Source organism: Felis catus, chromosome X (genome assembly GCF_018350175.1).
Source record: "Felis catus isolate Fca126 chromosome X, F.catus_Fca126_mat1.0, whole genome shotgun sequence".
NCBI classification, from domain to species: Eukaryota; Metazoa; Chordata; class Mammalia; order Carnivora; family Felidae; genus Felis; species Felis catus.
The window spans coordinates 68,911,252-68,937,444 of NC_058386.1; the positions used below are offsets into that span (position 1 = coordinate 68,911,252).

The 26,193-nt window shown below is 35.0% G+C and overlaps 1 protein-coding gene and 1 pseudogene across 2 annotated transcripts in view; one reads left to right on the forward strand and one right to left on the reverse strand.

Moving 5' to 3' along the window:
- Positions 1-346: 346 nt before the first annotated feature.
- On the reverse strand, positions 347-1,835 carry LOC101096546 (annotated as a pseudogene).
- A 19,177-nt stretch (positions 1,836-21,012) lies between these two features.
- The window catches only part of CYLC1 (cylicin 1), a 200,928-nt gene continuing 195,747 nt past the window's right edge, over positions 21,013-26,193 (forward strand). For both annotated transcript variants that reach the window (XM_045050813.1, XM_023249309.2), the window contains exon 1: positions 21,013-21,055. In XM_045050813.1, coding sequence (XP_044906748.1) covers positions 21,039-21,055 — 17 coding nt within the window. In that variant the 5' untranslated portion in view covers positions 21,013-21,038. The remainder of the gene's footprint in view (positions 21,056-26,193) is intronic.

The following is a 26,193-nucleotide window of genomic DNA, read 5'->3' on the forward strand; positions in this document are numbered from 1 at the left end:
TTTGTGTTCTTACCACCACTCCTGAAACTTTCCTTGTTTTGTTACCAAAATATAAGAAAGTTACTGAACTTTTGTACTTTGTGCTTATTCTATTACTTTGATGGGGGAAGGGATTGGAAGAGCCATCTGTGACTTTATTTGGAAAAAGACACTTGAATTGGTTTTTATTTGGAGGCATGGGCAAGAGGGAGAACCCAGGGCAATAGACTCCCCACAAGGGTAGGCTGAGGACTGGGGTTGAGCCTCAGGCAGTCTCCTGTTCCTGACATTCCCTTGCACAAATGCTTCCCCCAAAGGCTCTATGTCAGCCACAGAAATAGAGAGGCTGGGAGACCACTGTAGTTGTTCACTTTGTCAGGATATCAAACAATTTGGACACCAGCTTCCCATCATGGGTTTTGATCTTCTTCACAACCACAGCCCTGGAGGAACTGAAATGGCTGAAGGAACTGGAGCCCCCACCAGAGCTGAAGCTGAACTGGAAGGAGCTCAGGCCATAGTTGAGTCCAGGGCTTGTGAGGCTCCCAAAGGCCAAGCTCGGCCTGAGTAGTGGTGGTCTTAGTATCAACACTCATTTTCTGCATTTTAGATGCCAGCTGGCTTTCCCTACGCTCAACAAATTTGTGGTATATGTCAATCTTGATGCACAGGGCCAGCTTTATGCTCATGAACCCCTGGTGCTAGCACAGCTGTAATGTTATGTCTTGCTTGACTTACTGCAGGGAGGCCTCCAGCTTCTCTAGCTTGACATTGGTTTCCTTAACGGCTAGCTCCCCGCGATGATCAGCATCAGTGATGGTGACCTTCATGGAAGACCTCTGGCCTTGGGGGCCCTCAATCTCAGCCTGGAGTCAGCAGATGGATGTTCCAGTTCATCTCGGAAATCTCCATCTTCCTGTGACAGAGGTCATACCCGTTCTCCCCAGTCAATGTCTGCAGCTCCTTATATTAGATCTTGTACATGGTCTCAGCCTCAACCTAACTGTGGTTGGCAATCTCCTTTTACTGGTGTTTGATCCCAGTGATGATGCTCTCCAGGTCCAAGGAGCAGCTGCTGTCCATGTACAGTAATATGAACATGTCCAAGATCTGGGACTGCAGCTCACAGATCTCCTTTTCATAAAGCTGTCTTAAGAAGCTGATCTCCTTGGTCGGCCCTCCCAGGCAGGATTCCAGCTCTACCTTATTCATGGAAGCTTTGTCTACATCCTTCTTGGTGAGGACAAAGTCATTCTCCATGTCTTCATACTCTTTGATCTCCTTCTCTTATTCTTGAAGTTCTCCACCAGCCCTTGCATGTTGTCAAGCTCCACCTCCAGCTTCAGCTTCTCCTGGCTCAGTGTATCCAGCTGCCACCAAAGGTTGTTGATGTAGCTTTCAAACATATTGTTCATGTTGTTCTGAGCTGTTTCTTGCTGCTGAAGGAGGCTACACTTGGTTTCCAGAATGTTTTTCTGCTACTCCAGCTGCCACATCTTGTCAACAAAGTAGGAAAACTTGTCCAGGGTCTTGATATGCTCCTTCTCCTAGGTGTGCACAACCTGGAGGTTGGGGCCCACTTCCAGCTTAATGGGCCCACTTCCAGCAGGCTTTGGTTCCCTGAGATAGCTGTGATGTTTTCCATACTTCCAGCCCTGCCATAGCCCCTGAAAATAATTCATGCTGGCATCCAGGCTACCCCTGAAGTTGCTTTTACTGTCCAACTGTGATAAGGTCATGGAGTTGATGCAGGAACCAGGCATGCTCATGTATGAGTGGCTTCTGAAAGCCTGGGGGCTGAAAGTGGATACTCGGTAAGACCTCTGGGTCACCATGATGGACATGGTGAAGGCTGGAGTGGAAATGAGTAAGCTTAACCTGACAGGGGTTCTAGAAGAAGCTGAGAAGCTGCTTTTAGGTGGAGACCTATTCTATTTTTATATTCTAAGTAGCTTTAACACACTAAACAAAACAATATACATGGGCATAAATGCACCTATTTTTCATCTTTGCATCATTTATGGACTATCTCTATCTTTATCAGTCTCTAATACATTAATGAAAACTGCAAAAGCAGACACCTGACATCTTAGTGAGTGATGGAAAATAGAATAAAAACAAGATGTCATCATGTGTGGACAAAGGAGAGCCAGCATAATATAGAGGCAGGAATATTAGCGTGTAATCAAAATATAAGGACTGTCAATAGTTTAGTTAAGCTATTCCATGGTATTGCTACCTCAGCCTCCATTTTGTTAGATCAAGCAGCCTGAAGGATTCAAGGACTTTAAATCGACACTAGCCACATCATATAAGTGCATGACCTAGAGAGCAGCCCACAGTCACAAGCAAATGTGAGTTCCTGAAATGACTTTGCCAACAACACTTGTAATCAAGTACCTTCAACCTCCAGTGCTTTTATGCCTTATGTGACCCCTAGATAAGACCTTCATTGGGCTTAATAAAGCTCCACTTTTTAGTATGAACTGACCAATCTGCTCTAGCCCAGGAAACCCAAAACAGTCCACCCACAGACTCTAATAAAAGCATGTTCCCCAGGTCTTGCTCTTTGTTTTTTGTCTGTACCCTGCACCGATCTCTCTGTCCCTTGAGTTGTGCCAAGTACTTTCTCCAGGACTTATGAGGAACAGATTTCTCTGTTTCAATGTCTTGTGTCTGTTGTTGAACCTGGGCTTACCACCCAGCACCCTGTGCTTCACTTTCATAAAGTCAAAACGATGGCCTAGTTTCATCTGTGATTCTGAGAAAAGCCCTTCATTAATAATGGAGTTTCCCAAACTTTCTCAGTTCATGGCACCTCAGTGTGTTAGTAATTTTGTCATGGTACTCTTAGACCAACAGAAACATCTAACATTCCTGTTTACGAAGTAATTAGTTCTAAGCAACATACTATATACCCTAATAACTTAGCTCTATTGGGGGAAAAACAGCATACAAATGAGAACCTGTGTGGTTCAGTCTGTTAAGTATCCAACTATTGATTTTGTTTCAGGTTATGATCTTGTGGCTCATGAGTTCAAACCCTGCATCCAGCTGTGTGTTGACAGTGCAGAACCTGCTTAGGATTCTCTCTCTCTCTCTGTGTCCCACCTCCTCTCTCTCTCAAAAATAAATACATAAACCTTTAAAAAACAATATGCATGAATGGAAATAAAAACCAATATTTATATTTCATTTGTATACAAGAATAATTGCTTGCTAGTAAAATGAGTCTGACTATTACAATTTCTTAAGCCCTGGAATTAGATTTTACACTACCATTCTCATTACCTATTCCACATTAAATTTCATACAGTACTTGCTTTTTTATCACAATTGCCATAAACCCAACTTGTAATGATATGATCATCAAAAATAATGTATTGATATTAAATGTTGACACTGTGAATTACCTCAGTGTTGAATATTACTGTTTCCCTTGAAAATTTAAATTATCCCATGGTACCCCTGTGAGTTTGCTCTGGTGCCCCAGAGCATTCAGTGCACTGTGATATATGTTCTACCTATTTTATAGCATTATTATGAAGATCAAGTTAAATAATGGATATGAAATTACTTTGAAAAAACTGTAAAATATTGAAGTATAAAGGATTTTTATCATGGGAGACATCCATAGCTTTTCTCTAAACAAAGAACAATCACAAATTTTAGAACCATCCACATGATGAGATAAGGGAGGAGTCACAGCCATCTTTAGTTAGTTTCATTAGATAAACCATTTTGTGCATTAGCACTACTGAATATACATACTTTTAAACTAGATAACATTTTACCCCTTTCTGTATAACTTGTGTCACTAATAATTTACTTTCTAGTTATGTCTAAGAGATAAATGAATGGATAAATGTAGCCTGTTCTATTTATCCTACACTCCACTGGCAGGTTAATGAATAAATCAATGAGTGATATCACTATCAGCCACTTATGGAAATTATTGACTCACTGTTAGGTAGTTCATAAGCACAAATTATGAATACCTATATGACACAATATACTATATTAGATTCTTTGATTAATTTAGTTTTCATCTCTGTACACATAGAGTTGTCAAATAACAGAAATAATCATTAAAAGGAAATAGAATGATTATGAGCAATGTTTGTTAATAGCCATCATTTACTCCATCCCTTGTGGGGCTCTGTGCTGACAGCTCAGAGCCTGGTGCCTGCTTCAGATTCTGGGTCTCCCTCTCTCTCTCTCTGCCCCTCTCCCCTCGTGCTCTGTCTCACTCTGTGTCTCAAAAATAAACATTAAAAAATTGTAAACAAATAAAAAAAGAAAGTATTTCAAAGGAATTTCTATGAAACCCACCCTGAGAAAACTTTGTTATTATTTCTAGAGAGAAAGAAAGAAAGAAAGAAAGAAAGAAAGAAAGAAAGAAAATTCCAGTTACTAATTTAGTCTATTCTTGACTCAGAGAACAATATGCCCCCTTAGTCAGAAGTCTGTCATATTGTATTTCAAGTTTTACATGTGTAAAACATGTATAATTCTATTTGCACCTCCTCTCTTGTCTCCCATTAATCTTATGTTATTAAAAAGAAAATGGCTGCTGGGAGCACTCAGTTCCTTGAGAAAGAATTACACAACTAAAAAATCTTATAGTCAGGCCTTATGCTGAGTTAAAAGCTACAGGAATAACTATAGGTACATAATATCAGTGTCACCTCTGGTAGGTATAAAGTCACTTTTTCTGAAAGATGCTGCATTTAAACTAAAAGAAATTGAATTGGTCCTCACCAAGTTGTGAAGTTACATATTGCTTCGTTTCTCATATCCCATGCCACTCTCATTTCCATACTCTTGAGCCCACTTGAACCAACCTTGGAAGTATCTGATTAAAAATTTCCCACTTGAAAGTGATCAATCACACGCGCGCACACACACACACACGCGTGCATGCATGCACACCTTGGGCTTTTGCCTAGTTAGTCTATCTCAGGCAATTTCTCTTACTTTTAATGTGTATTTATTTATTTTGAGAGCTAGAGAGAATGCAAGTGGGGGAGGGGCAGAGAGAGAGGGAGAGAAAGAATCCCAAGCAGGCTCCTCACTGACAGCCCAGAGCTTGATGGGGGGCTCCATCTTAAAAAAACTGCCTGATTGTGACTTGAGCTGAAATCGAGTTGGATGCTCAACCCACTGAGCAACCCAGGCACCCCTCAGCAATTTCTAACTATTACATAATTAGCTGGATTTGTTTAAATCCTTTCCCTTCATTCTAAAATTGTCTCTCTCCTTATTTTCATTATGTTTGTGACAGATTAGTACAGAGAATGGAACACAGGTTTTGTAGTCAGATGGTTTAGGTTATATAACTCTTAGCTCTGCTTTTCACTATTGGGTACCCTTGGACAAGTTACTTAACCTGTCTCTCAGTTTTAGTATCCTCATATAAAAAATTAGTAAACTAAGACTCCCTTCATTGAATAATTGTGAAGATTAAAGGAGACTATTATAAAAAATACCTAGCACAGTGCTTGACAAATGATATGTAATTCATAAGTGCCCCTATTAATTATGATTCAAAAAGGACCCTAACTGTAATTATAAACAATATGAATAGTTAAAATTATACTCCCATCTGAAGGAAAAACAAAACATTGAGTTTTAAACTGAAATTAACAATACAAAATTATCACCAACTTCCAGAATCTTTGTAATTTCCCAGACAATGCTTTAAAATCTGGATAAAATAATTTCAGATTTCTCTATTCTACTATAATAATCACCTTTTCCTTTTAAAACAGCTAGGATTTATATATGAATGGATATTAATAAAATTCTTATTTTTAAGTTTCTTAGATTTTTCTGTTTAATTACTAGCATTGGTCCCCATTATCTTCTCCCATTTTTTTTTATTTTACTATTACACATGTACACAATTTAATGTACTTGTGGATCACACATGGATTTCAGAAAATATCTGGTTTATTAACTTGGAACTACCCAGGCACCATGTATTTTTTTAATTATAAGGGAGTCACATTATTCTTATATACAGGCAACATTCTATTTTTTCAATTTTTTTTCTTTCCAAGATTTTATTTAAATTCAAGTTAGTGTAGTATTGGTTTCAGGAGTAGAATTTAGTGATTTATCACTTACATATAACCCCCAGGATTCATCACAACAAATGCCCTCCTTAATGTTCATCACCCATTTAGCCCATCCACCTCCCCTGCAGCAACCCTCAGTTTGTTTTCTATAGTTAAGAGTCTCTTATGATTTGCCCCCTCTCTGTTTTTATCTTATTTTTTCTTCCCTTCTTCTATTCTCATCTTTTTTGTTTCTTAAATTCCACATATGAGTGAAATCATACAGTATTTTTCTTTCTCTGAGTGACATTTTGCTTAGCATAAGACACTCTAGTTCCATCCACGTTGTTTCAAATGGCAAGATTTCCTTCTTTTTGATTGGCAAGTAATATCTCATTGTATATATACACTACATCTTCCTTATCCATTCCTCGGTTGATGGATATTTGGGCTCTTTTCATAATTTGGCTATTGTTGATAGTGCTGCTACAAACATTAGGGTACATGTGCCCTTTCAAATCAGTATTTTGTATCCTTTGGATAAACACCTAGTAGTGAAATTGCTGGGCCGTGGGGTAGTTCTATCTTTCACTTTCTGAGTTAAAGTTCTATCTTTAACTTTCTTTAACACTGTTTTCCAGAGTGGCTGCACGAGTTTGCCTTTCCATCAGCAACACAAAAGAGTTTCCCTTTCTCTGCATCCTCACCAACATATGTTGGTTCCTAAGTTGTTAATTTTGTCCATTCTGACAGATGTGAGGTGGTATCTAATTGTGGTTTTGATTTGTATTTCCCTGATGATGAGTGATGCTGAGCATTTTTTCATGTGTCTGTTAGCCATTTGTATGTCTTAGGAGAAGTGTTTCTTCATGTCTTCTGCCAATTTCTTAATTGGGTTGTTTGTCTTTTGGGTGTTGATTTTGATAGATTCTTTATAGATTCTGGATACTAACCCTTTATCTGATATGTCAGATATTTGCAAATATTTTTTTCTATTCTGTAGGTTGCCAAACAATTATGAAAGAAATTGAAAAAGACAAAAGAAAAGAAAACATTGAAAAAACATGGAAATGCTCTTGGATTTGGAGAACATATACTGTTATAATATCTATAGTATCCAAGGCAATATACACATTCAATGCAACTCTTATAAAGATAACATCAGTATTTTTTGCATAGCTAAAACAAGCAATTCTAAATTTTTTATGGAACCAGAAACGACCCTGAATAGCCAAATCAATGTTGAAAAATAAAAGGAAAGTGGAAGGCATCACAATTCCAGACATCAACTTGTGCTACAAAGCGTTAATCTTTGAGAAAGTATGGTAATGACACAAAAACAGACACATAGAACAATCTAACTGAATAGACAACCCAGAAATCGATGCACAGCTATATGGTCATCTAATCTTTGACAAAGCAGGAAAGAATATCCAATGAGAAAAAGATAGTCTCTTCAACAAATAGCATGGGGAAAATTGGGCAGAGACATGCAGAAGAATGAAACTTTTTTTTTTTTTTCAGAGGACCACGAAAAGAATTTATAGCCTAAAAGAAAGGAACTCAATTTGCTTAAAAAAGAGCAACAACGGGTGGGGGGAAAAGCGTTTCCTTCCCCCACCCTCACCCCTGGCCCTCCTGGCTCTCGGAGCTGCGCCCTGACTCTCCACGCTGCCGCTTCAGGAGGCGTCCCTGGAGATCCAACCACTTTCCATGAGGAAATTTAAAATCCTTTTCTTTAGCACTTTGTCCAAATAGCTAGGCAGGCGACTTTTGGAGGGAATCCCCTGTCGCTTTGATGCAGGTGGTCTTTGATGATGATCGTCTTCACGGTCACGTAGCGCGCGGGGCTCAGGTTCAGGGAGCTGCAGAGCACCTTCTCGCGGTCGGACAGGAGCTCGAAGCGGGGCAGGTTCTCAATGGCCGCAAACTCGCCGTCCTTGCGTCCTCCCAGCACCGCCGAGCGCCCGCCGCGCTCTTGTTCTCCTTCCGCTTCTCACGCTTGTGCCGCGCTTCCTCGTATTCGGCCGACTCTTCCATCTTCGTGATGCCCTTGCGCCGGTAGCGCTGCAGCTCGCGGATCTTGGCCCGCAGCATCTTCTCCTTGTGCATGTTCTCGAACAGGTCGTCGAACTCCTTGCACGATATGAACTGGTAGAGCGGCCGCAGCTTCAGCCGCAGTTCCTTCTCCCCCTTGGTGATCTTGCACCATACACAAAAATTAATTCAAAATGGATGAAATATCTAAAGATGAGACAGAAAACCATCAAAATCCTATAAGAGAACCCAAGGAGCAACCTCTTTGACCTCAGCCATAGCAACTTCTCCTTCTTCTTCTTCTTCTTCTTCTTCTTCTTCTTCTTCTTCGAGAGAGAGAGAGACAGAGAGAGAGGGAGAGGGAGAATCATAAATGTACTTCATGCTCATTGAAGAGCCCAATGCAGGATTTGATCTCAAGATCATGAGATTATGACCTGAGCTGAAATCAAGAGTTGGCCACTTAACTGATTGAGACACCCAGGCACCCTGTAGCAATTTCTTACTAGACATGTCTCTGGAAGCAAGAGGAACACAACATTTTAGAAGCCACACTAGCTTTTTACCACTGAAGGAGTATTTCATGTTCAATCAGCAGAATTAATGTGGCTACCAATGAAGTCTAACTTATAATTACAGACTTATAATCAGATATGACATAATTATCTGCCTTGTGAACGAAAACAGTAACTATTATATACGTATAGATGAAATCCTCCTAAAGTTTTATGAACTTTACATACCTTTTGTGATCAAATCTTAAAACATTAACAAACATTAACAAGATAGAAAAAAGCAGAAAGGAGTATTAATGAATAAACCATAATTCTTGACTTAACTTGCTTATCCAACACCTCACCTTCTACAATAGGGCCTATCATCAAAAGAAGTGATTACAATAAATAAACTTACTGATAAACATCTCTAGAACATGACATATTCATTTTGTTCTTAAATAATTTAATTTATCAGGCATTTTCCATGACTATTCTTCTCGTATTGCTTTCTTGAAAGTTTACCATATGTGGATCTTAAGAAACTGAACAGAAGACCATGGGGGTGGGGAAGGAAAAAAAAGAGGAAGGGAGCCAAACCATAATAGATTCTTAAAGACTGAGAATAAACTGAGGGTTGATGGGGGTTGAGAGGGAGGGGATGGGTGATGGGCATTGAGGAGGGCATCTGTTGGGGTGAGCACTGGGTGTTGTATGGAAACCAATTTGATAATAAATTTCATATAAAAAAAAGAAAGTTGGCTGTGAAAATCTTGGTAATTCCAACTGGTTTTTCTCTATTCCATTTATTACTAACTTCTCTACAGAATTCGTCATGGTTAATTATTTCCCACTCCTTGAAATGATCTCATATTTTGAATTTAATGACATTTGGTGCATTGAGTTTTCCTTCTTATCTAAACATTTTTGTTTTAGACCTAATGGCCTTTTACTCCTATCATCATCAAAATACGGGGATTACTAAAGGTTCTTTCAGTCTTTGATCTTTTGTTCTTCTTTATACATTCTTCATCTCAGAGGTGTCATTAATGCACATACCATCAACTATTAATTCTTCCGAGGTTTTCTGCCAAAATTAGTTTTCGTCTTGAAAATTTTCTCCTTCCAGCCTCACTAAAATAAATGTCCCACTAGTTTTTCAAAACATCTAGCTCTTAGATCCTACTTATATTTGACTCATTCTTCTGTTATATCCAATATTTAAAATATTTATGAATACTGTCAATCATTCTCTTAAAATGTATATTATTTGTCCTTCCTTCTGAATTCCCACAATTCAGTATAGTATTTTGTCATTTTATTGTAAATATCTCATAACTTTTATTATGTTATCTTTTCTTTAATCAATTAATTTGTAGTAGTAGATACATTTGTTTTCCAAATATATTTTCTACAATTGAGGGTATTTTTTTTATTTCTAATTTTATTGCATTTTTGTGAGACAACATGGTCTTTATAATTTTTATTCCTTAATTTTTTTGCTATTTCCTTGTGCTCTATTTTTCATAATGTTCTATGTGCATTTGAAAGAATGTCCAATCTTTGTTGGGTGCAAGTTTCTCTGTATTAGATTAAATTAGGTATTACTCTTTTTGAACTACTATTAGGTGGATTCTGGCCCTTCTGCAATCTATGTGTTTATTAACTTAACCTTTGAAAACTACCTTTCATCTTTTCATTCATTTGTGCTGCATTGAGAATTGCTTAGCCAAATTGTCCAGCTTATTAATTCTCTGTTTTTGTGTGTCTGTTCCATTATTCAACTCATCTATTGAATATCAACATATTGAAACTCATATTTATTTATAAAATTATTTATGTATTTTAATTTTTGTGGTTATTCTTTCTTGTGTCATGAATGCCATACCCTCCCTTACTGTTCTTATATTTATATAATTATACTTATATGTAAGTCCTGATCTGCCTTCTCCATTAGCTCTGGTTTCACACGTCTGTATTGTCTCACTTTTGTGGTGTTTACATGTCTCAAATGACCTATATTTTGTTATTGTGAGCTCATCCTGGTAACTGAGATTTACTCCAAGACAATCAGCTAAATCTGACTATACAGCCTGCTTTGGGGGCATAGGAGAAATAGTTTTTAGGAGAAGGATAAATGAGTGGAGCATACTGCAAGTTGGATAGTTTCACTACAATTGATCTTCTGGGAAAACATATATATATATATATATATATATATATATATATATGAAAACATATATATATATGTATATGAACATATATATATGAAAACATATATATATATATTCTTCTTAGTATAGATTTAGAGATATAGTATAGTTTTTAGAGATATAGTATAGTTTTTAGAGATATCCAACTGCAAGTTGGATAGTTTCACTATCCACACACACACTACAATTGATCTTCTGGGAAAACATATATATATATATATATATATATATATATATATATGAAAACATATATATATGTATATGAACATATATATGTATATGAACATATATATATGAAAACATATATATATTCTTCTTAGTATAGTTTTTAGAGATATAGTATAGTTTTAGAGATATAGTATAGTTTTTAGAGATATCCAACTGCAAGTTGGATAGTTTCACTACAATTGATCTTCTGGGAAAACATATATATATATATATATATATATATATATATATATGAAAACATATATATATGTATATGAACATATATATATGAAAACATATATATATATATATATATATATATATTCTTCTTAGTATAGACATACTCATCTACAGGCTTTATCATCTCCAAGCACTTCTTCCTCCTGGAAACAGACACCTTTGTCACAGCTTTCAGAATAAGAGAATTAGAGAAAGAATGCTCAAGTATAAGCCAGCCTCATTGCTCTCCCCTGCTCTGTTCCTACTAATCCCCAATTATTTGTCTCTCAGTTTATTTCTGTTATTAGTGTCAAGAACCTCTAGACATTAAGGTACCTTGGTGTTGATTCTTTTTAAAAACCCAGTACTCTCCCACTAGATCCCACATGCATCCTAGGCTCTGAGCCTCTGGGTTATCTCTCTGATTAAATCTTATCTGCTTTCGTTTTCTTTTCTCTTGTGATTTATCATTCCTATATTTGAATATGGTAATATCTTCATTAATTTTTAAAATATTCTTTTTAAATTTTTTATAGATTAATGTAAGGGTGGAAGCTGCAACATGTACTCATTATACCAAGTTGAAACTACAGTTTCTACCTATCAAACTCTTACTAGTGTTCTGTATTTTTAAAATTTTCTATAAATGGTGCATCAGTTGAAAAAATAAACACATCATAAATTTATTTTAAAATGAACACCTATACACTCACCAAAACATCCCATGAGAACACGCCCCAAGAACACATTTCTCCCATATTTCCCACATTGGAATAGACTCAGTGATTATTTTGTGTATGATTAATAGATTCACTGATTTATTATTGACACATTGCTTGAAAAACATTTTAAATTCTAATTTTTATGAGTACAAAAAAGATAACAGGAAATATGATACATGTCTCTCTTCATACAGCCTTCAATTATTTGAATGTAACTGTCCAACTTCAGAGAGAAAAAAATGTGGAAGATTCATATTTATCTTTAATTGACTTGAAGGTCGAAATCTAAAAAATAATTTCTAATTTAATTTTTTTTTATTTAAGTAATCTCTACACCCAACATGGGGCTCAAACTCATGATCATGAGAACAAGAGTTGCATGCTCTACTTTATTTCTGTTAACTTTTATAAAAGAATTAAGAGATATATTTTAGTTTCTACCAGACAGCCTATTTGTTTTCTTCTATTTTTATTTTTTCCAGCTTTATGTATGTATAAAGTATATATAAATATTTTTGAGATATAATTTGCATATAACATTGTATAGGTTTAAGGTCCCTGACAACAACTTTGTTATTCTCTGTTTACATGAATTTGGCCTTTTAAAATTTCACATAGAAGTGAGGTCATGCAGTATTTTACTTGTTCTGTCTGACAGTTCACATAAAATAATGCCCCCAAGATCCATTAGTGTTGCTGCAACTGACAGGATTATCTTTTTATGGCTGTATAATAGTATAATATTCCATTGTGTGTATGTATGTGTGTGTGTGTGTGTGTGTGTGTGTGTGTATCTTCTTTATATATACCACCTCTTATTTATACATTTAACCATGGATGAACACTTAGGTTGTTTTCACGTCTAGTTTATTGCGAATAATGCTGCAGTGAACATGGCTGTGCAAATATCCCTTTGAGATAGTGATTCCATTTTTTCTGTATAAATGCCAGAAGTGAGACTGCTGGATTATATGGTAGTTATATCTTTATTTTTTTTTAAACTTTGCATACTGGTTTCTATAGTGACTATACAAATTTACATTCCCACAAACATTGTACAGGGTTCCCTTTTCTCCACACTCTCACCATCACTTGTTATCTCTTGTCTTTCTGATAATAGGCATTCTAACAGTTGTTAGATAATACCTCACCCTGGTTTCGATTTGCATTTCCATGATGATTAGTGATGTTGAGACTCTTTTCTTATATCTGTTGGCCATTTGGATAAATGTCTATTCAGGTCCTCTGCCCATTTTATTTATTTACTTATTATTATTATTGTTAATTATTTTACTATTGAGTTATATGAATTCCCTACATATTTTGGATGTTAAGCCATTATCTGATCTATGATTTACAAATATTTTCTCTCATTTCATAGATTGCCTCTTCATTCCACATCTTTTTAGAGTGATGTAATCTCACTTGTTTATTTCTCATTTTGTTGCTTGTGTTTTTGGTGACATATCTGAAAAAAAATGTTGCCAAGGCCAATGTCAAAGGGATTTTTCCTTATTTTTTTAAATTTTTTTTCAACGCTTATTTATTATTTTTGGGACAGAGAGAGACAGAACATGAACGGGGGAGGGGCAGAGAGAGAGGGAGACACAGAATCGGAAACAGGCTCCAGGCTCTGAGCCATCAGCCCAGAGCCTGACGCGGGGCTCGAACTCACAGACCGCGAGATCGTGACCTGGCTGAAGTCGGACGCTCAACCGACTGCGCCACCCAGGCGCCCCTCCTTATTTTTTTTTCTATAGACAGCCTGCTTGTTAATCATTGTTTTGACCTACTCTGCTTTAGTATGTTGAATATTTTGTCTTTCAAGTGTTCTCTTTTATCCAACAACATTCTCAAATACACGTGTAAGGTTTATGAATTTGGAAATATTCAGGTGGCTTTTAAATTATTGGCCAAAAAAACAGTAAAGTAACTAGAAATATTGGACAGTATTCATTACTAAATAGATTAAGCCAAAGTATAGACAGTGACCTTGACCTTTGAATTAGCAAGAGAAATGGAAATGCTGAACATAAAAAAACCTCACCTGTCACAACACTATGAGTATATTATGAATATGTCTTAGTGAATGTAACCTTATAAATTAATTCTATGGTGGCTTGGATGAGCAGTCCAATTTTGATGTAAAAATGTCACATTGGTATTACTAAGATGCTTGAAAATGACAAATTTTGCATAAAGCTAATGCCAGTTGCCAGAGGGCTAGAAGAGTTTAAAAGGCACAAAAAGAAAATGGGGATAGAAAATCCATAAACATAAAAACATGATATAAGTCTTTACACATATATACATCATTCACAAAATATTAAATGGAATACAACATCTGTAGAAAGCTAGTTTAGAGGTTAAAGTTCAATACAAATAAGTCAAGGTCCACAAATATTTTCCACATAATTAGTCATCTTTGATGTCATGATAAAAAACAGTATCCCTAATATTGGGCAGCTATATTTCAGGCAATCACAAAGGGACATAGATGATTATATTGAAACAACCTTGCCATTGCTATGGCAAAAAGTACATGCCATGGAGGCAACCACTAAGTACTAAGATCTTTGATCTACAAATATTTAGTAAGAATGATTTTTGTGGTTTATTTATGTTCTCTTGAATGGGCAATCTAGTTATTCTGAGACCAAGAGTTTTTAATTAATAAAACCAAAGGCCTTTTTCTCCAATTTGTTCATCATTTACAACCTTGTTCTTGCATTGTCTGTAAGACTGTTATTTGAGATGTTTTTGCCTGCAAGTATTAGAAAACTCTAACTCAAATAAACTTATGCAGCTAAAGCATTTAAGTTACATAGTGTTTAGAACTAGAGAAAATTTCCGTGTTGGTTAATTCAGCATATCACAAATGTCATCAAAACCTAATTTCTATATCTAAATACCTTGGTTGTTTGGCTTTGCCTGTTTTGTGTCTCTTCATATTTACAAGATGGTTGTTGCATTGGTTTCAAGCATTGCAACCAGATATGAGTATTTCTAGGAGATGAGAATGGACTGTTTTTTTTTTTTTCTAGTGACAACTACATAAGAGTGAAAAAACTTTCCTAGAAGCCTTCTCTCAGATATAATTGGCTAGACCTGGATGATATACCCTAAATCAATCACTAGCAAAAAAAAAAAAATACTGAACAATGGCTTAGGGCAACAATAATTTATACTTATAGCTCTAGATAAAGTTTGCCTCATTTAAGTTATATGAGGAAAGTATGAACAATAAATTAAAACTGTGGTTTTGCTTATAAGGAAAAAATAGGGAAATGGATGTTGGTATATAATTAATTATATATGCAATGGACTGTAAGCTCCAAGAGTCATTTTTTAAACAATTACATCATTAGCTTCTAGTAAAATGTCTGTCATAAAGTCGGTTCTCAATAATTACTTTTTGAATTAATGACCAACTCTGCCTAGGAAGCAATTAACTCTGAATGATAAAGTCTTCACAGAGCAAATAATAGTTGATCTGGTGCTTGATGAAAATTGGTATGGAAACAGATAGGGAGAATACCATTTTAGATGAGGGGAAAGACACTGGAAAAAGACACAGTCATAAACTGGCACAGAAAGTTGGATCAGTTATTATCGCTTTCTGAAAAAATGTAAGAGAAAACTCCATTAATAGCAGCTAAAACCATAAAGACACTAATGTTTTCTTAACAAGATTTTTTAAGTTTATTTATGTTGAGAGAGCACACACAGTGAGAGAGAGAGGTGGAGAGAGAATCCCAAGCGGGCTCCACACTGAGGCTGACATGTGGCTCAATCTCATGACATGGAGCTCAATCATGAGATCATGACCTGAGCCAAAATCAATAATTGGAGGCTTAACCAACTGAGCCACCCAGACTCACCCTAGCATAATTTCAGAAAGATTTTTTTATATATAATTAAGTTAGAGGCTTAAAAATGTTATTACAGTCTTTCTGCTGAGTTATCTTTGGTGTTGTCAATATGTCTTCTCATGTTCACAAAATGGCTGCTGCACTTTCAAGCATCATGCCATTATATAACAATATATGAAGCAGGAATAAAATAGGGTTTTTATCATAATAGAAAATCCCAGACACTCCCTAGAAGTATTTTTATTATTTATAATTGGCCCAATCTAGGTTGGGGGACCAGTACTAGCTACAAGGAAGTCTTGGAAACTATGCAAATGGACTCCTTAACTTTTATGGTGATGGCAGATAAGAAATACAGAGGAAGGTAAAAATGTTGGGTAAGCAATCAATAGGTTCTATCACAATATCTTTCAGTGGACATGGGTATCAGGAATATGAGGGAAATGATAGAAAGAGGTTGGAGAAATAGATTGGGTGCACATGTTCACCCACTGAAGCATAGGGGTTACATGTGTAGTATTTATCTTTATATTAAAAGAAGGCAGTGCAAGGGTGTTGTTTATCTCTCTAATTCATTTGCCTTTTAAAATGTATTCATTTGATCAATAAAAATAAATATCTAATGAACTCAGTCACGGATATTCTCAAAATATAGCCACTATTTAGTCATTATGGGTCTTACATATAAATAAAATATTTAGTAAAGTTCTCTCAAAAGCTTTAGACAATTTCCTATTTTGTAAGACAAGTTCTTCTAATTCTGTGATTCACAATCATGCATGTACATGTGTTTATGGCACACATTTGAAAATGAAAATTTCTGAGCACATTTCAAGTAAAAGATTCTAACTAAAGCTGTACTAAGCCACAATAATTGCAACACAATTACTAATAATAAATGTCACTAATGATCTATAAAAACATCCACTTTTGTACGATTTAAATTGTTGCATGTCAGTCCTTTATCTCTACCTGTGTACAACTTTTTCCTGATCATACCTTTCTTACATATTTATGCATTAAACAAATATTTGTTGAACGCCTCGTTTGAAAAAGCACTCTGCTAATCATGGAGATGAAATTATTAACTACAACAACAGCAAAAACAAAACAAAACAAAACAAAACAAAACAAAACAAAAACAGAAATAGCCTTACTTTCATGTGTGGCTTGCATTGCTTGTTCCAGGAAACATAAGATTGTTGACTCAAGTTTTGATATCCCAATTTGCCCCCTTTGAATTTGATGCAAGGTTTATTCCCCTCAATATCAGAAGATTCACTCACTTCAATGTTCCTTTTGACAAGACTTGAAGTGTGCATCCTCACTTGCAACAATCATTTATATTATCTCTTGATCAAAGTTTGAGAGCATCCTTATAAATGATTAGAGTTTAAGAGTTAAGAACCATTATTCTAACTAGAGGGAGATCTCAGGCTCTTTTTAGTCTACTGGAGTTTCCTGAGTAATGGTGGGAATAGAGCAAAGGGGTAATTTCAGATTTTAGCTTTTAACTTAAATCCTGAATTCCATAGAGTTTTCATATTCATAATTATCTTCATTATATATCATTGCCAATTAAAATGCCTGATAAGTATGAAATAGTGGTGTTACCTTACTGGATCAATATATTACATGCAAAAGCACTCAGATTGTTTTACATAAAATATATTAATACAGAATGAAACCTATGTGAAATGTGGAATTTGGCTCTAGATCACTTGGTTACTACCCTCTTAGATCCTTAACAGTCTGTGTTACTCTAGGTTAACTAGCTATCTACTCCATCCCTATTACAGATTGAGACACCAAGGAAAGTTTAGTTGGCTTATCCAAAGCCATATGATTAGTGACAAAGCTGAAATTTTAACAGTGGTTTCCTGAGTTCTAATTTAGTATGTTTTTACTCCCAAGCATATCCCTTCAAAACACTTCCACCCTTACCACCAGAACCAGCAGGGGATCAGTACAAAATGAAACTGCAACATAGTCATAAATTTTAGATCAAAATTAATGGCCAATTTAGTCCTATTACTAGTAGGTAGCAGTATATTGATCACTTAAATCTTAGTTTTTCAGTGGCTACAGACATTAATGATGCTTTCTTAGTGAAAGAAAACACCTGAGATAGCCAATATTTCCTTCCATAATAATAAATTATAGATTTTATTCATTCAATAAAAATGTTTTAGTGTCACCTATTTGCCAGGAACTGGAGATACACCAGTAAATAAAACAAACAAAAATCTCTGCAGCCATGGTCTGTATATTCTAGTGGTGGGTGATAAACAATAAACAAGTAAGTTATGTAGAATGCAATAAGTGCGATGGAAAAAAATAAATGAGATAGAGTGGAAGGGAGGCCCAGTGCAGGGGAGAAAGTGGTATGGGGGCTTCAGATTCAATTGAAGATGTGATGTCCTGCCAGTCTGTGTGTGAATATTGTTAAAGACTGAAACTGGTGACTGAAAATAAAATGTTATGTTTTTCTTATTCAAAGCTCGAGGTCATGCTTGGAGAAGCCCAGGGCCCAAGCCAAATCTCGTTGTAGATGTGCATATGCTTTCACTGATCCCTGCTTTGTATCTCATTTTAAAAATCTGAGAAAGTTTTGAAATGGGGGGTGGGGGGGAGGAAACAGGTGTGACAAAAGAGAAAGAGAGGAGGAGACAACCAGTCACCGTCTGCCTCAGTATTGCCTTGGTGATGGGGTTGTACAGGGCATGTACTCTGCTTGAGCCCTAGATCTCAAGAACAAGGGCTCTAGAACCCTAGAACAAGGCTGTTCTCTGGTTCTTCTTCCCTCTAATTTTCTTCCTTAAGATTAAAACTTCAAATCAATAGTATGTACAAATTTTTAAAAATAAAAACTTTAAGAATACTCTTCACATGAGTTAAAATAAGCCATTTACAGCTTTATATGTTCATAGATATTAGTTAATTTTCCTTGACTGAATCTTAGAAATTTTGACAGAAATTTTGTATTCATTGAAGCTGCATTTATATCAATTTGACTATTTGAATTAACAGGTAAGTTAAAAAAATAAAGTAGTATTAGTCAAGATTATTTTGCTGGGTACCTGGATGGCTCAGTCAGTTGAGTCTCCAACTTCAGCTCAGGTCATGATCTCCAGGTTTGTGAATTTGAGCCCCCACATTGGACTCTGTGCTGACAGCTCAGAGCCTGGAGTCTGTTTCAGATTCTGTGTCTCCCCTGTCTCTGCCCCCCCTCCCCCACTCACACTCTGACTCAAAAATAAATATACATTAAAAAAATTAATAAAATGATTATTTTGTTAATTGGCTTTATATACACAACAGTCTTTCAAAAGTAATACTAATTTTCTTATCAGGCCAGATAATCCAAGAATATAAATGTTCCAAATATTAATTCTATCTGCATTTGCAATGCTTTATATATATTTTAGTATTATATTTTTTGCTTATCAATATATACATATTTTGTAGGAATTTTTAAGTACAAAACATCATATGCAGAAAACAAAATTATCCATAACCCCACTTATACCATTATGATATATTTAACTTTATTTCTTTTTACAATAAATACTTCCACTTTACATGGTAGCTATCAAACTCTGTGTACAGTTCTACATATCTTTTTTTTTTCACACAAATGTTATGCATTGACAACCAAACAGACATGATTCCTGCCCTCATGGAATTATAATCTAGGGATTTACTGAAACCATTCCCTAATCTTGGACATTTAGAGTGTATCTAAATTTTAATATTTTATGTAAAATTATAATTAACATCTTTGTGCTGAAATAGTTACTTAGGATGCATTCCTAGGAGTGGAATTACTCTGCCTGAGAGTAGGAACATTTTTCAAGGCACTTTACACATAGTGTTCCTTTTATTACTTTACTGATTGTGGTCTATTTTTGACTTACAAATTGAATGGCTTTATATTACTTTACTTCAGTAGGTAATACTTTTTGATAGTATTTTAAGCTCAGTTTGGCCAAAGGAAGGGCTCTTAGACTGTGTAACACTGCCCAAGTGAAAACTAACTTGGTGCTTGGATCACATTTTGCTTTTATTTTCTAAAAATGAAATAAGGTCAAGAGCGCCTGGGTGGTTCAGTCGGTTAAGCATTGAACTCTTGATTTTGGTGCAGGTCATGATCTCGTGGTTGTGAAATTGTCTGTGCTGACAGTACAGAGCCTGCTTGGTATTCTGTCTCTCCCTCTCTCTCTCTCTCTCTTTCTGCCCCTCCCCCACTCACTCGTGCTTTCTGTTTTTCTCAAAATTAATAAACAAACTAAAAAAATGAGATGAGCTTAGTATTACATAAGAAATATACACTTTCAAAAATAAATAAAAATTCAATGACAAAAAAGTGGCCAAAAATGAGAATAACTAATCAACTGCTTCTCTTCCTGGGACCAAAAAGATACTCACTTTTTGTTTTCTAGATCACATAAAAGACATCTTTTTTCTGTATGCATCCTTACCTACCACATGACTTTCCTTTATATAATGTAAAGTTCATATTTTTCAAATTTCCTGCCAAGTGGCATTTGATAACTTGTTCTAACATAACTTTGTACATAACAACAATTGTTTTTAGATTTGGGGAGAAAAAAAGTGTTTCAGACTTCTTGGTACTATTTTAATAGACATTTCACCTTTGTGTAACTTACATATATAACATGAAACTATATTCAAGTTATTTTGAAGAAATATCACTGTGAATATAGATGGATAGATAGATAGATAATAGATAGATAGATAGATAGATAGATAGATAATAGATAGATACTTTTATGGGGGAAAGTCTGAATGTGAAGGAAATGTACAGGATTAAAGTAGCTCTTTATAGAGGAATGTTTATATTATTTTATATTCCTTTTAATACATATAGCTCCTTCATATGCACATATACACGTGTATATAGGTCTGTGTGTACACATGTATGTTCAAAACTGGTGTTAAAATAGTCTAATAACAATTAGATGTTTAGCAAACAACCAAATAGATTTAATCAGTGAAAACCTGATTCTTCCTGTTCAAGCTGTGAAACATTATGTGTAAACACAGGTACAATTTTAGAATAGATTTCAGAGGCATCTATGCACCATAAAATATAATTAACTCTGTCTTTTCGCTTCAACTTCCTGTTATTCACAGTGTCTTTATGATGTCATCACTCAACATTACCAGTTTTAAATTACAATCCTAAAGTCCTGGCAACATATAGGCAGGGGAAATGTCTCTTACAAGATTGTAAGTACTTTGTCTAATACTCTTTAGTATTTTTAATGACTAATATGCTCAACTTAGCAACATATTTATATTTTTAAATGTGAATAATGTTTATCTCATTGTAATTTTATTTATAGATTAATACTTTAAAGAGAGGTATGAAATTTTCAACAATATCTTGGGTTTTTTGCTTTGAGATTTAGCTACTTCAGGCTTTGTCACAAAACAGTTGCATGGCCTTAACCATTGTGTGTGTGTGTGTGTGTGTGTGTGTGTACTTATAATCACATCTTATTTTGAGAAAGGAACTAATTAATGTGTGTGAAGGCACTTAAAATGTGAAGCATGATATAATGTAGTAAGACTTTATTATACAACTTTGGTATACTTAATTTTCTGTAAAAAGAAAGTTAGATCATCCTTTTGCTCTGCTAAAAAGGAAGACTTAGTATTATTTCCAAGAAAAGAAAGTTTAGTGAGTTGACTTTTAAAAGGATTCATTAAGTGGATGATGAAATATTAACATGGATTTAACAGTATTTCTGCAGGTTTTAGTTGGCCACATCTTTCAATGTTGGTCTTTATTTTAAAAGTTTACATCTCCACAAGAATATTGCTGAAATAATACAAAAATTAGGATAATATAGACCATATTGACTTGTAACTACCAGCTAATAGCGATGTGTATTATGTTGAATTATAGGAGATTGTCAATATTCAACCATTTTTACCTACAAAAATGGGAATTTCTTAAGATACAATCATATAAAAAGCTTATAAAGCTCAATAAGAAAGATACAATTAAGGTGGAATAAAAATAGTTGAAGGCTATGAACAGATATTTTATAGAAAAGAAACGTGAATGACCAGTAAACATATGAAAAAATGCACAACCTCATTTATAAAAAGAATATTTAGAAAATCTTTGACTCAGAAATTCAAACTCTAAAAAAACTTAAAGAGATTTTCCCTTTTTAAATGACACATTTTTATGATGTTTGGGTGTTTTTCAATGAGTATGTATTACTTTTAAAATGAGAAATTTCAATACAGTGTGAAAGAAAGGAAAAGAATGGTTTGATCTAGAAATTAAAATTGAGCTCCTAGTGATTTTGGAGAGGTATCTCTAGTTTTATCCTGCCTACATATGATCTTTCCTATTACATCACAAAGGCTTCAGGATTACGTCACCATTGGGCATTATCTCTGAAACACACTGTCATCAGCAAAATCCTCTATACCCTCCTCTGCCTCCTATCTGAATGATATCTCCACTTTATTGCTCTCCGAAACTCAGCTGTTTCTCAAATACATTGTTTTTCCTGGGGCCCTCTTGAATGGATATTTTCCTTCCCATGTCCCCTCCTGCCACTGGAACCAGAGATGCTATAGATGTATACTTGGTTCCTCAATGGCATTTCCAACTCATTCTACTTCTCTACTCCCTGAAAATAGCCAGCTTTGAATCTCATATCATCAGATTTATATCACCTGCTATGTTTCCTTGTTGTATTCATCGACTAACTCCCAGGTCATTCCCTTTATTTTGCTATGATTCTCTGTCTGGTCCACTGCCATTCCCTCTTTCTTTAATCCCTGGTGATTTTGATATGTAGATAATCATTCCCATATCCTAATATTTCATTTTTTTACTTCATTTTCTCAAAGCATCTTGCCTTCCATCTTATTTCAGTTGCTCATTTATATTCATATCCCTCCAAAATCTCAATTTCAAATATTCTCCAACCACTACTTCAGGTACCTCTAATACCCACACTCCAACAATTCTCCTACCCCTATAAGACCTACTATTGATTTTACCAACTTTGAACTACTGCTCATTAATCCTTTCCCAATGGCTTTACTTATGTTCTTACTCATTATAGGTTCTTACCTATCTTAGGTTCCTATAGGCTCATAGTGAACCAAAACAAATAATTTCATGCATAAATATTCAATTCCCTTTATCCACTTTCATTTTGATGTCTCTTAGACAAAACCCTAGTTATAGATATATCCAACTCCCCCATCACTTCTCAGTGGTACCTTTTTGCAAGCTGAATGTGGTTGAGGAAAATCATGTAACCATGATAATTGGCTTCAAATTAATTTATAATATCAAACTGCAAGTGGGCCATTAATGTTACCTGGCAATGGTATTAAACTTCTCTCATCTGTTCAAGTCTCTCCTTGAAGATGACTATTTTTTAAATGTTTTCTGTTAAATTTATAATAGATTTTTCCACTCCACTCTCACATAATAGAGATAAATAGGATAAATTTTCACCATAGCCACAACTAAATATACTAATCTATATGTATTTTACAACTTTTTCCCCCTGACTTTTCTCCTATTATAGTAGATACTCTCTTCTTGCTCATATCTAAATATAACTTAAGGTATATTAGTTTCCTAGGGCTGATGAAGCAAATCACCACAGATTAGCTGGCTTAAAACATTAGAAGTTTATTTTCTCAAATTTCTGTGAGCTAAAAGTCCAAAATAAAAATGTCAGCAATGTGGTCTCCTTGCCAAGGCTCTGAGGAAAAATCTGTCCGATGACTCTCTTCTAGCTTCTGGCAGTTTCTAGCAATCATTGACATTCCTTGGATTGTAGATCCATCACCCCAGTCATTGTTTCCATCATAGCTCACATGGCACACTCTCCCTGTGTGTGTCTGTGTCTAAATCTCCTTCTTCTCATAAGAACACCAGTCATTGTGTTCTAATCCAGTATGACCTCATCTAAACTTGATTACATCTACAGAGACCCTGTTTCCAAATGAGGTCAAGTTAACAAGTACCCAGTGATTGGACATGAATGTGTCTTTATGTGGGACACAATTCAACTCATAACACTGAGCATTGGATTTCCTTCACTACGTAAGAATATGGCTCCTATATTTAACTTATTTTCTGTAGCCTCATTATTTTTATTTTTTCTGTAGATTTATTGAAACAATTGAAATATAATTGTGTATGTTTGAGATGTACAATGTTATTATTTGATGCTCACGTGCATTGCAAAATTATGACTATGGTACGGTTATTTAACACCTCCATCACGTCATGTAATTACCTTTTTTTTGTGGTGAGAACATTTGAGGTCTACTCTCTTACGAGATTTCAAGTATATAACGCAGCAGTGTTAACTATAGTCACCATATTATGCATTAAATCCTCACAACATATTCATCTTATAAATGGAAGTTTGTACCCTTTGACAACATCTGTTTCTGTGGAAAGAACATGTCTTCTTTGAAAAATGCCTATTCACATCCTTTTTCCATTTTTTAATCAGTTTACCAAATTATTATTTAGTTGTGTAAGTTACCTAAATATTTTGTATATTAACCCCTTATCAGATAATTGCTTTTCAGTATTGATTGTTCATTTGTTGTGCAGAAGCTAAGTTTTATATAGATTCCACATACTTACTTTTGTTTTTGTTGCCTGAACATTTGGTGGCATATCCAAGAAAATCAATGTCAAGGGCATATCAAAAATCTTTCTCCCTATGTTTTTCTCTAAGAGTTGAAAACTTTCAGTTCTTATGTTCAAGTTTTTAAACCATTGCAAGATAATTTTTGTGACTTGTGTGTGATAGGGTTCCACTTTTATTCTTTCGCATGTAGATATCCACTTTCCCCAGAATCATTTAGTGAAGAGATGATCCCTTACCTATTGTGTGTTCTTGGTGCCCTCATGAAGGTTAGTTGATCATATATACATGGGTTTACTTCTCTGTTCTTGGTTAAATTCCCTTGGTCTATGTTTCTGTTTGTATTCCAGTACTATACTGTTTTAATTACTATACCTTTTTACTATAGTTTGCAATCATAAAGTGTAATATCTCCAGCATTATTCCTTTCTCAGAACTATTTTGCCTACTTATAGTCATTTGTGTTTCCACATGAATTTTAGGATTGTTCTCTTTCTGTGGAAAAATTCTCTTGGAATTTTGACCTGGATTGCACTTAATCTATATATGGATTTGGTATTATTGGCATCTTAACAATATTATTCTACTGATCCATGAACTTGGGATACCTCTCCATTTATTTGTGTCTTCATTTCCTTTCCTCAATATCTGAAAATTTTCAGTTTAAAAATATTTAAATTCCTTGGCTAAAGATATTTGTAATCATTTTATTTTTAAAACTATTACAAATTAGATGGTTTACTTTTCCTTTTCTTTTTGTTAAGTTTTTATTTAAGTTTCTGTTATTTAGCATACAGTGTAATATTAGTTTCAGATAAAAAATGTGCCAATTCAACACTTACATACAACACCTGATGCTCATCACAAAAAGTGCCCTCCTTAATCCCTATCACCAATTTAACCCATCCTCTTCCCCACCTCTGCTCTGGTAACCATCAGCTTGTCTATAATTAAGACTATGTTTCAGGGCACCTGGGTGGCTCAGTTGAGTAAGCTTCCAGCTTTAGCACAGGTCATGATCTTGCAGCTTGTGAGTTCGAGCCCCATGTTAGCCTCTGTTCTGATAGCATAGAGCCTGGAGTCTACTTCAGATTCTGTGTCTCCTTCTCTCTCTGCCCTTCCCCGGCTCATGCTCTGTCTTTCTTTCAAAAATAAAAGTGAAACATTAAAAAAAGAATGTGTTTCTTGGTTTGATTCTATTTTCCTTTGCTCATTTGTTTTATTTCTTCAATTCCAAATATCAGTGAAAACATACAATATTTCTCTTTTTCTTATTTATTTTGATTAGCATAATACTGGCTAACTCCACTCACATCATGCAGTGGCAAGACATCATTCTTTTTTATGACTGAATAAGATTCTATTGTGTGTGTGTGTGTGTGTGTGTGTGCGCAAGTTTTCTACTTCTTACTGTTTCAATTTTGTTAGCTTATATGTTTCTTGGAATTTATCAACTTCTTTCAGGTTGTCTAATTTGTTGACATATAGTTTTTCATAATATTCTCTTACAATTGTTTTATTTCTGTAGTGTTGTCATTTCTCCTCCCTCCTTTGTGATTTTATTTATTTCAGTATTTCTTTTTTTAATGTTTATTTATTTTGAGAGACAGAGAGAGAGAATGAGCAGAGGAGGGGCAAAGAGAAGGGGCGACACAGAATCTGAAACAGGCTCCAGGCTCAGATGTCACAACAGAGCCAGACACGGGGCTTGAGCTC